Source organism: Cebus imitator, unplaced genomic scaffold (genome assembly GCF_001604975.1).
Source record: "Cebus imitator isolate Cc_AM_T3 unplaced genomic scaffold, Cebus_imitator-1.0 Scaffold6, whole genome shotgun sequence".
NCBI classification, from domain to species: Eukaryota; Metazoa; Chordata; class Mammalia; order Primates; family Cebidae; genus Cebus; species Cebus imitator.
In genome coordinates this window covers 13274449-13287093 of record NW_016107321.1, presented here as the reverse complement: position 1 = coordinate 13287093, position 12645 = coordinate 13274449, and the positions used below count along the sequence as shown (strand labels likewise).

At 42.4% G+C, this 12645-nt stretch overlaps 1 protein-coding gene across 1 annotated transcript in view; it reads left to right on the top strand.

Moving 5' to 3' along the window:
• Positions 1-317: 317 nt before the first annotated feature.
• CCDC170 (coiled-coil domain containing 170) overlaps positions 318-12645 on the top strand; it is a 119185-nt gene continuing 106857 nt past the window's right edge. Inside the window, exon 1 of the mRNA XM_017539060.2 lies at positions 318-672. Within this exon, the coding sequence (XP_017394549.1) occupies positions 589-672 (84 nt within the window). The 5' untranslated portion in view covers positions 318-588. The remainder of the gene's footprint in view (positions 673-12645) is intronic.

Sequence of the window (12645 nt, the reverse complement as noted above, 5' to 3'; positions counted from 1 at the left end):
CATAATTTGTGGAGCCCGATAAAGAATGAAAATGCAGGACCCCTTGTTCAAAACTTCCTAAAAACGTCAAGACTGGGACAGCAGAATATTAAACCAAGCGCAGGACCTGGACCTACACAGGCTGCACGCTCCGCTGGCAGACGTATTTGCATACAGTGGGTGCTAAATAAATGCTCCGTTCACCCTTGTGGAGGCGCCTAAGCCTCACTCGCTCCAGCACCGTTTACACTGACCACTGGCTGCATTTATCCCTGACTTAAGGATGAGGCCTGGAATTGAGCTCACCGCAGAGTCCCACCGGGAAGACCGACTCCCATCCCCTCCGACTGCCCAAGGTCGCCCTGGCAGCGTCGGCCGCTCAGCTGCAGGCCCTCGCCACGGAGAACAGGCTCGTGGGGCTCTGGGTCCACTCTGGCCTCCAGAGGCTGGGCCACCCTATTGGCGCGCATCCAGGGGCCGCCGCGTCCCCGCGGTGTTTACCGGTTGCCCGAGGAGACGCCCGCGCCACCCGCCGGCTCCCTGCACTGCCACCTCGCTCAGGGCCGGGTCTGGGTCCGGGTCCGAGCGCGCCCCAGGGCTCCTGCCAGCATGAGCCGCGGCCGCTCCTTCGGCTCCAGGAGGCTGGACTCCACCAGCCACACCGCGCTGGGTGCCGCTTCGCCCGCGCCCGAGGTACGGTTCCAGCCGCCGGCCGCGCACGGGGATGGCCCCGGGGATAGACGACCCCAGAGGGGCCGAGGCGCCCCTGATTTGTACCCTTTTCCTCCCGGAGGCTTGGGCAGAATAGGAGCAGCTCTGTGCCCGCGTGGCAGTAGCCTGGGACTGCCAGGGCGCTGATTTCAGGAGGGGACGGGCAGGACCGGAGTTTGCGGAGTGCGTCTGAATTTTAAGTTGCGCCACGCTGCTTCTCTGACCATGGAAACCGGTGAAATTCGAAGGACATTGTGGCCGGGCAGTTCCTCCCCGCGACATTCTAGGAGCAAAGAATTCCTTCATTTAACTTTCCCTGCTTAGCTATTGAGGTGTGCTTCGGAGCAATTTCTGGAAAATCTGTCATGGTAGGAAGAGGGCCAGCCCGGAGCAGAGTCGCTGGCCCTTTCGTTGCGAACTAATCCAGAAACATCGATAATTCGGTTGTGGCTGGATGCACCTACTCATTCACTCCCGGGAGTTACTTAGGCATTGGGGACTTTCAGGTATTAGATGTGCCAGCGGGCGCGCGCACACACACACACGAACATGCGCGCACACACAGACGCGCGTGCAGACACGCGAACAAACGCGCGCGGACACACACACGAACACGGGCACATGCACACTCGGGCGCACAAGAAGATCTGGCTGGCTGAGCCTGGTTTAGGTATCCCCCTTTGGCCCTGGCCTCAGGGCCCACCAGGTATCCTGTGTGTCGGGAGTAGTTGCCAAAGCTGCGGAAATTGTGTTCAGCTCAACTGCTAACAGCAAATAGCTCACCCAATTAGCAAATGATGGAGCAGGGACCTAACATCTTCTTTCCAAAGTTTTGGAAACTCTTCCTACCATGCTATGTATTGACCGTAAGATATCCCTGGGGGATGTAGTGGATTCAAAACATGGTTTGGATTCTCCAACGTGCTATTCGAATGCTTCTAATATTCAGCTGCTTTGATTGTTGCCTTACATCTAATCTGTATTTAGATTTCTCTGATTCCTGGCATATTTTTGGAAAATTAGTACCACTATGTGCAAATAAAACAATTTTTTCTTTCTAAGTCAGAGGTCAGTTACTAGATGTTTTTGCTTTCATCTGACATTTTCATATTTGGCTTTAATTTTTATCCCAATGTGGTGTCTTAGCCCATACATATATAGTATTTTTATATTATTTATATATTTTTTGGTGAACCCATTGAGGGTACATTACAGCCATCATGACCCTTCCTTCCTTCCTCCCTCCCTCTCTCCCTCCCCTCCTTCTTCCCTTTCTTCCTTTTCTTTCTTTCCCTCTCTGTCTCTCTCCTTTTTTTTCCTCCCTCTTTCTCTCCCTCCCTCCTTTCCTTTCTTTCTTCCTTTTTTGAGACAGGGTCTTACTCTGTCATCCAGGTTGGAGTGTAGTGGCACGATCTTGGCTCGCCACAGCCTATTGACTCCCCCCGGCTCAAACGATCCTCTCACCTCAATCTCCTGAGTAGCTGGGACTACAGGCATGCCGCCATGCCTGGATAATTTTTGTATTCTTTGCAGAGGTGGAATTTTATTGTATTGCTCAGGCTGGTCTCAAACTCCTGAGCTCAAGCGATCCACCTGCCTCAGTCTCCCAAAGTGCTGGGATTACAGAGGTGCACTACCATGCCTGGTCCCCTGTGACCTTTCATCTGTAAATACTCTGGTGTGTTATCTCCTAAGAATAAGGGCATCCTCTAACCAGCATACAGTGATCAAAATCAAGATATTTAGCATTGTGACAATAATATTATTTAATGTACACAGTCTACTAAAATTCTGCCAGTTGTCCCAATTATGCCATTTATGGTCAATTTTTTTCCCATTCCAGGATCACACATTGTATTTAGTTATGTCTCCAGTCTCTTCAAACCTGGAAAGTTCTTCGCCTTTCTGTTTGTTTGCTTGTTTTTGTCTTTGATAATACTGCATTTTTGCAGAGTCCAGGTCATTTGTTTTATAGAGTAAGTTTCTCTGATTGTCCTTCATGATTAGATTTTGGAGTAATGACACAAGAGATGTTATGTCTCAGTGTATCACATCAGGAGAGGCATGTCAGCTTGTCCCATTATTGGTGATGCCCCCAACTGGTGGCATCTGCGAGGTTTTTCCCGTTTAGCAATAAATAAGTAATCATATTAGTTGAGTAATGCTGATTCAGATAGAATATTTTTTAGCATAAGGCACTACCTACAGAAGGAAAATATCCATCAAGCTTGAGATTTTAAATGGCTCAAAAGAACTAAATTTTATTAAGAACAAAAGTAGTTGCAGAAAAGGCAGCATTTATTAGCATGAAATGTTCAGTTTACAAAATACTTCATCTGCGAGAATCTTATTTATATAGGTAGGGCAGAAGTTTCTCACTATATAAGAAGAGGAAATAGCTTACTTGATTAGAAATGATGGAGCAGGGACTTGTATCTTTCTTTCAAAAGCTTTGCGCTTTTCCTACCATGCTGCACTGAAAAACATTAAATTACAAAACAGTGATAGTCTGCAGCTTTCTGGAAAAGTAGAATATTGTAGAGATGGAGAGACTAGCTTTAGACTCAAAACTAGATTCAAACAATCCTGATTATACCACTAATCTGTGACACCTTGGTCAAAACAATTAATGTATCAGAATTTTCGTTTTTTCATCTAAAACATGGAATCATAAAACTTTTCACATAATGTAGTTTCAGCATTTCATAGTTAATTAATAAAAGGCACCCAAGAGTGTGTCTGACAGAATAAGAGCATCTCAATATTAGCTATTGATATTCTTTGCAACTTTTGAAATTTGCTTTGGTATCAACACCACTGCACCTACGCCTACCATCATCACCAATGCTTCCATCAATACTTCAGCCACCATCTCAATAATCAGATTTTTGAGAATCTATAGGAGGGACAGAGGATACAAAAAAGAATTGGAGACTGACCTCATAACGAATAATTGACAGTTTACAATGCACTTTGGGAGGCAGAGGTGGGTGGATTGCTTGAGCCCAAGAGTTCAAGACCAGCCTGGGCAACACGGCAAAATCCCATCTCTACAAAAAACACAAAAAGTACCCAGGCATGGACTGTAGTCCTAACTACTTGGGAGGCTGAGGTGGGAGGATCACTTGAGCCCAGGAAGTTGAGGCTGCTGTGAGCCTTGATTGCACCACTGCACTCCAGCCTGGGCAGCAGAACAAGACCCTGTCTCAAAAATAAAAAATAAAAATAAAGAAAGAGTTTACAATCAAGAGAAACAGACACATAGAAAAATTACTCTTTCTTTTCTTTTTTTTTTTCATGTGGGTGCGGGTGGGCTAAGGCCAAAAAGGGCATTAGCTGAAAGATTACTCTTTCATTGGCACTCAGATTTAATGTGGGACTCTTCTCAAGTTGGATTTACCTATAATGAGATCTCCAGCAGAGCCTCACTGGGATGGGAAATGTGACAAATACTAACAGCAAATATTATGAGAGGTGAAGACTGGAGCAGCCCAAACATGAAGGAAAGAGATATGCTTTAGAGGAAATTTACGAACATATCTTTCAGTAAGACTGCATAACTTTGTCATGCACTTAAAATAATGCTACCCAGTGAAAAATGCGCTGGATGCAGTGGCTCATGCCTGTAATCCCAGCACTTTGGGAAGCTGAGGCAGGAGGATTATTTGAGGTCAGGAGTTCAAGATCAGCCTGGCCAACATGGTGAAACCCCGTCTCTACTAAAAATACAAAAATTAGCCAGGCATGGTGGCAGGTGCCTGTAATTCCAGCAACTTGGGAGGCTGAGGCAGGAGACTTGCTTGAGCCTGGGTGGCCAAGGTTACAGTGAGTTGAGATTGCATCACTGCGCTCCAGCCTAGGTGACAGAGCAAGACTCTGTCTCAACAACAATAACAAAAAATGTAATCCAGGCTGGGCGCAGAGGCTCATGCCTGTAATCCCAGAATTTTGGGAGGCCAATGTAGGCAAATAGCTTAAGTCTAGTAGTTCTGGACCAGTCTAGGCAACATAGTGAAGCCCCATCTCTTAAAAAATTAAGAAAAAATTAGCCAGGCATGGTAGTGCACTCCCGTGATCCCAGCTACTCAGAAGACTGAGGTAAGAGGATGGCTAGAGCCCTGGAAGCAGAGGTTGTAATGAGCCATGATTCTGCCACTGCACTCCAGCCTAAGAAACAAAGAGACACTCTCAAAAAAAAAAAAAAAAAAAAAAAAAGGGACCAAATTATAAAATAAGATATCAATCAGCCAAAAGCTATAGCAATAGTTTTGAGGAAGATGCTTGGATTCCAAATCCCCTGACACCAGTCAGAAGCTACAGACATATTATGGCTTACAGGCTATCTTGCAATGTCAGTGTTTTCCCATACCCAGAAAACCTGAATCAAAGTTACAGCTCCAGTAGATACCATTGTGGGGAATTTGAGCATGTCTTTCTTCTCCGTAAAACAAGGGTTAATTAGAGTAACTGTCTATAGAATTGTTATGAGAAGCAAATGTAAATAGCAACACACTCTATCAGCAGCTAGAGAGCCTCAAAGCAAAGGACTTAGGGCTGGTCATATCTATTTATAAAGGAATTAAAGTCTGTTTTCCTTTTTCATCATTTCTACTTAAGAAAAATCTCATATAAAATACATGTAACACAACCGGGTGTGGTGGCTACTCCTGTAATCCCAGAACTTTGGGAGGCTGAGGTGGGCGGATCACCTGAAATTGGGAGTTCGAGACCAACTTGACCAACATGGAGAAACCCTGTCTCTACTAAAAATACAAAATTAGCCAGGTGTGGTGGTGCACTCCTGTAATCCCAACTACTTGGGAGGCTGAGGCAGGAGAATTGGGAGGCGGAGGTTGCAATAAGCAACTTCTCACCGTTGCACTCCAGCCTGGGCAACAAGATCAAAACTCCATCTCAAAATAAAATAAAATAAAATACATGTAACATACACATGCACAGTTTTGTGGCATTAAGTACATTGACATCGTTGTGCAGCCATAGCTGCCATCATCTCCAAAACTTTACTCATCTTACAAAACTGAAACTGTGTACTCATTAAGCAATAACTTCCCATTCCCTCCTCCCCGCAGCTCCCAACAGCCACCATCCTACTTTCTTTCTCTATGAAGTTGACTATTCCAAGAACTCTGTATAAGCGGAATCATACTGTATTTGTCCTTTAATGACTGGCTTATTTCACTTAGCATAATGTTCTCAACGTGTTCTGGTGTCGTAGCATGTGTCAGAATTTCCTTCCTTTTTAAGCCTGACATGTATTCCATTGTATGCACATACCGTATTCTGTTTATCCATTCGTCTGTCTCTGCACACTTGTGTTGTTTCTATCTTTTGGCTGTTGTAAATAATGCTCCTATGAACATGAGTGAACCGGTATCTCTTCGAGACCCTGCTTTCAATTTTTGGGGATATATACCCAGAAGTGAAATTGCTAGATCCTATGGTAATTCTACTATCAATTTTTTGAGGAACTGCCATACTGTTTCCATAGTGGCTGCACACATCTTACATTCTCTCCAGCAATGCACAGAGGTTTTTATGTCTCCACATTCATTATTTTCTGTGTGTTTCTTTCTTCTATTGTGGCCTTTTAAAATGGGTATGAGGTTATGAGGTAGTATCTATTCCCATTTTTAAAAAAACCATCTCTTCCCTCTTCTGGTTTGCTCTGTTTTATTTTGTTGTTGTTGTTCTCCTTTTTCTCAAAATCAAGTTTAAGAAGAGATCTGACTCTAATCACATGTCTTCATATGAACTTAAGTCAGAAACCTTCTCTAGATAGAAAGAAAACCAACCTCCACCCCCCATCCCCAAAAAGAGAACATAGAGAAAAAGAAACAGAAGGAATAGGGAAAAAAGAAAACACAAATGTTAGCTGAAAGAAATACAAACACATTAGTAATTATGATAAATATATTTGGACAAAATGCTTAGTTAACTAAAAAACAGTCATATTGCATTTAAAAAAATCTAAATATTAAAAAAAGAAAAAAGAAAATGCTATTTATGAAAGACACATCTAAACAAAAAGATATGGGAAGACTGAAAGCGAAAGTGTATAAAAATGTATATCAGGCATATAACAACAAAAGTAAAATTGGTTGGCTATATTAATATCATGCAAAATACTTTAAGGCAAGAAAAGTATTACTAGAGGTAAAGAGATTCGCTAAATAATGATAAAAATTTCATTCATCAGGTAGTTGTAACAATGTAAATGTTATATGTTTCTAATAACACAGCATCAAAATAGAAAAACAAAAATAACCAGAAGCAAAAATCCAGAAGGGCAAATAGACAAATCCACAACCAAAAAGAACATTTAAACATATCTCTTAGTGTTTGGTAGATCAACCAGACAAAAATTTGGTAAGAGAGTTGCTAAAAGTGCTAAAACGCAAATTCGGTTAAGTCACTATAAAGAATAAAAATACATAAAGTATTTGGGATATGGCTATAAAAATTGACATGATTTTTTACCCCCAATTACCCAAGGGAATAAATGCCTTTAGTTTATGAAATAGTAAACCAGACAAAAGCTTATAAATGGTATTCTATTTGTAGGAGGTGAATTAGATGAGTAATTAAATGTTTTCCCTTTGTTTTAAATAAAAAGGCTTTATGCTATTAAAAATGATGACTAATTATGAGCAAATTAGACAAACTAACCTTGAAGAACATTCTACAATATGTTGACCAGGACTCTTCAAAAGTGTCAATGTCAGGATTTGGGGAGGCTGAGGAAAAATGAAAACTAAATGGCTTCTGGGCTAGAAAAGAACATTTGTGAAAAAAACTGATTACGTTGGAATAATGTCTATTACTTAGTTACTAGTATTGTAACAATGTCAGTTTCTTGGTTTTAATAACTTTACCTCAGTTGTATAAGTCATTACCATTAGAGGAAACAGGCTAGAGGGCATATGGAAGCTGTTTTGTAACTTTTTTGTGATTACAAATTATTTCAGAATAAAAAGTCTTAAAAAATAAATGATAACCAATTAATTTGTTTACACATGCAACTTTATTTTAACTTTAACATTTAGTTTCTCACGATATCTATTCTTGGACCACCTGGCACTAGCGTGCAGCATGAGATAAAATCTTCAAAGAACAGGTAGGAGAGAGTTTTTGAATGCCAGACAGAGTCACTTTTTTGTGTGCATATTTTAAAGAGACTGCTTGCATATTTACTTACTGTTACCAAATATAATGTATAGTGTATTTTAAACAATAGTGAATACTCCTTGGTTTGTACTTGAATTAACTAATAATTATAGAGACTTACTTTTTTCCATGTTCAAGGACAACTTAATTTTTTTTTAATTGAAAAAGGGAGTAACATTTGCTGAGCCAGGAATTATTTACTCTATGCTCTTTTACCCAAGGTTTCCTTATTTCTTTGTTTTGCTTCCAACTTTCTTTCTTTTGAAATTGGTGCTTTGGTGGCTTTGATCTAAGGCAGAGAAGTTCAAAGGCATTGCTGAGGCAGACCAGTAGCACCTCACTCTTTTGCTGACACCAGCACAGCTATTGCTGATAGCTTATATATGTACATGTTTAGCTATTGTTTGAAGAAAATATTTTAAATATTGCTTATAAAAATAACTCTCTAAACCAGGCATGGTGACTCACATCTGTAATCCCAGCAACTCAGGATACTGAAGCTGGAAGACAGTTTGAACCCAGGAGTTTTGAGACTGCAGTGAGCCATGATTGTGCCACTGCACTCCAGGCTGTGTGAAGAGCAAGACTTTGACTCTAGAAATAATAATGACAATAATAATTAATAAATAATCAACCAATAAATATCCGAGTTCCCTCATTAGTGCCATAGGGAGTGAGTTAGTCTCATAAAAATAAATATCTGCCGGATGGGTGTGGTGGCTCACACCTGTAATCCCAGCACTTTGGTTCGCTGAGAAGGGTGGATCACATGGTCAGGAGTTCAAGACCAGCCTGGCCAAACCCGGTCTCTACTAAAAATACTGGGCGTGGTTGCACGTGCCTGTAATCCCAGCTACTTGGGAGGCTGAGGCAGAGAATTGCTTGAACCTGGGAGGCGGAGGTTGCAGTGAGCCAAGATTGTGCCACAGCACTTCAGCCTGGGTGACAGAGCCAGACTCCATCTCAAAAAATAATAATAGAAGAAATAGAAAATAATAAAAAATAAATATCTGAATTATATTTCTGAGTAACTGAAATGACTTCCTTTTCATTGACTGAATTTCCTTACACTTTTCCTCTTGACCCTTCTTTATCAACTTCACGTAAAAATGCATTTTTCAGCATATTACGGCCATCATAGTCTAACCTCAATGCCTGTGCAAGAAGGAGCAATTTTAAGACTTGACTATAATTGTCACATTTCCCTAAGTCTCTTCTACTTCAGACCAAAAGAAATGGATAGTTGAATACTGAAAAGGAACTCTTGTTGTTGAAATCTTATGAATGTTTGGAGTAAGCACAAATGAAAATGCAGGAAGGAATGGGAATCATAAACATTCTGCTTAATGAATCACACAGTGTATAAGTCACCCATTTGACAAACATTTATTGAGTCTTAGGCACTCTGATAGGCACTGAAGATAAAGAACTTTTTTCTTGACCAACTCTAAAGTAAGTGGGCATTTTCAAGCAGGTGCTATTTTAGATATGGTCCCTCTCATCACAGTTATATTCTAGTAGGAGAAATAGATTTTACAAAAGTAAACAAATAGATAGACAAGGTAATTTTAGACAGTGTTAGGCGCTTTGAAAAGAAAATAAAGCAGACTGACAGGGTGGAGATGTAATGGGGTGAAGGGTGATGTCTAGTCTGGTTAAGGGGGTAGGGTTGGCTCCCCAAGAAGATAATATGATGAAATGGAATAGTCTTAGAAACAGCAAGAGCAGTGCCAGGCCCTTGGGTGGGAATGAGCTTGATAAGTTTATTTGATTTTTATTTATTTATTTATTTATTTTGAGACAGAGTCTTGCTCTTGTTGTCCAGGCTGGAGTGCAGTGGTGCGATCTTGGCTCACTGCAATCTCTGCCTCCTGGGTTCAAGCGATTCTGCCTCAGCCTCCCAAGTACCTGGGATTACAGGCATGTGCCACGATGCCCAGAAAATTTTTGTATTTTTAGCAGAGATGGGGTTTCACCATGTCATTCAGGCAGGTCTTGAACTCCTGATCTCAGATGATCCACCTGCTTCAGCCTCCCAAAGGGCTGAGATTACAGGCATGAGCCACCACGCCAGGCGATGTGTTTAAAAAGAGGGCAGTTTGTGGAATGCTCCTCAGTTTGGGTATATGTAATGTTTCCTCATGATTAGATTCAGGTTAATCATTTTGGGCATTTTTGGCAATTGGATAAGAGGTGTTGTGTTGTTCTCAGTGCATAGCAGATGGAATCTCCTGCCAGCTTATCTCATGATGGATATTATGAAAGACAAAGGCTGCAAAACTGTTCCAGATTAAACAGACTAAAGATACTTGGCAACCACATGCAATGCATGTATTGTTTCTCTAAGGAACATTATTGGGATAATTGGTGAATAATATACTGTCATTGTCAAATTTCTTGAATTTGACAATTGTATGAAGAGGAATGCCCTTGTTCTTAGAAAATGCAAGCTGAAGTGTTTAGGGGTAAAGGGCCATAGTGTCTGCAAATTGCTCACAAATGATTCAGCAACCATATTGTAATATACACATAGAGAAAAGAATAAATCAAATGTAGCAAAATGTTCTCACAATTGGTTAATTGAAGTGAAACATACTTGAGTTCATTGGGCTATTCTTGCAACTTGTCTGTAGAATTGAAATAAAAATTTTTGAAAAAATTTTGTGCCAGGCAACAAATGGAATTACAAAGTAGAAGGCACTGTTTCTTACTGTGGAGCTTCCAGTTGAGTTAGGTAAATAACAATTGGTAATAAATAAAAATTTTAAAAAGGAAGAAGGCAAGCATGGCTGGAGTAAATATATGGTCTCAGAGAAGGACCTAGAGGGACAGGCACAGTGAACAAGCGTAATTACACAGGGTGCTCTAGTAGACCCGGGGGGACGAGGAAAGGGAGGTTTTGCTGAGGTTACTTGGGCAATGGTGGTGGTGGCCAGGGGGTGATGCTGACCTTGACGTGCCATCAGGTCATGCAAGCAATGGACACTAGATGTCTAGCAATGTCAATCTCTAGTTAGAGATGCAGAGCTGGGAGTCATTAGATACTGGAAGTGGCTAAGATCGCAGGAGGGTGTGAAGTAAACCAGTGAGAACATCCCAGTGATGAGGAGAGAGCATCGAGGACAGAACCCAGCAGACACCAAGTTGCGGAGTGGGTGAAGGAAGTAAGCGGCAGTAGGGACCAAGCAGGGGACCAGAGAAATGAGAAAAAGGAGAGGTGCTCGGAAGAGAGTGAGGGCACGAGAGTAAGGGGGATCGCCCAGCAGTAAGCGATTTGTGTGTCAAAGGCCAAAGAGGAGGTCAAGTCAGGTAGGGAGTAAAAAGTGTCACCTGTACTTGGTGGCCAGGGCAGTCTTCTCCGAGGAAGTGAAACGGAAGCTGAGCTCTGGAAGGTAAGTGCAAGTTAGCTAGCAAAGGACTGGGGATGGGAGCATTGGACAAGGTCTCTCCATGGCACGGAGTGTTCGTGGAGTCTATGGGCTGGGAAGAGGCATAGTCTATTCAAGCAGTGGTCGAGGGCCAGCATGGCTGGAGTGCAGTTTGATGGGCAGTGAAGTGACAACAGTGGTGGTGAGGTCACCAGTGGTCTTGTAAAGTCCTTCATGAGCGAGGGTTCCATGGATATTATTATTATTATTATTTGAGACAGGGTCTTGCTCTGTTGCCCAGGCTGAAGTGCAGTGGTATGAACACAACTCATTGCAGCCTTGACCTCCTGGGCTCAAGGGATCCTCCCACCTCACCTGTAGCTGGGACTACAGGCACGCACACCATCATGTCAAGCTAATTTTTAAATTTTTGTAGAGATACAGTCTTAGACATGTTGGACTATGTTGCCCAGGCTGGTCTTGAGCTCCTGGGCTCAAGAGATTTTCCTGCCTTGGCTTCCCAAAGTGCTGGGATTACCAGAGTAAGCCACTGCACCTGGCCTTTTTACGTTTTTTAGACAAAGCCTTGTTCTGTCAGCCAGCCTGGAGTGCAGTCGCGTGATCATAGGTCACTGCAGCTGTGAAGGAGTTTAGGTTTTATTCCAAGGGCAAAGGAAGCCCCTGAAAGGTGTCTAGCTTAGAGCTGTGTTAATAGTGTGGTATTTAAAGAAAGAAAGAAAAAAGATCACTGTAGCTGCCATGTGGAAAATGGATTAGAAGTTTCACTGGGGGTGAGGGTGGGGATATGTTTGATGTGAGGAGGCTGTTTGGAGACTGCTGTGTTCACTTTGACTTGGGTGGTGATTGAGGAATTTGAGAGTGTTTGCTGTGAGATTCAACAAGACAGACGCATTGGCACTGAGGAAAGGGACAGAGATTATAAAGCACAGATTTCTAACTTGAGGAACTGAGCTGAGTCCCATTCACTGAGACAGAGACCCCCAAGAAAGAAGGGGCTGGGGAAAGTAGCATGAGGTCAGTTTTAGACATGTTGATGGGAGTTGCCTCTGCAGGACCCACAGTTACATATACAGGTCCTGAGCCTAAAAGAAAGGTTCTGGCTGGGCTGGTGGTTCATGCCTGTAATCCCAGCACTTTGGGAGGCCGAGGTGTGTGGATCACCTGAGGTCAGGAGTTTGAGACCAGCCAAACCAACAAGGTGAAACTCTGTCTTTACTAAAAATATAAAAATTAGCTGGGTGTGGTGGCGTGAGCCTGTAATCCCAGTTACTCAGGAAGCTGAGGAGAATCCCTTGAATCTGAGAGGTGGAAGTTGCAGTGAGCCGAGATCATGTCACTGCACTCCAGTTTGGGCGACAGAGCAAGACTATCTCAAAAAAAA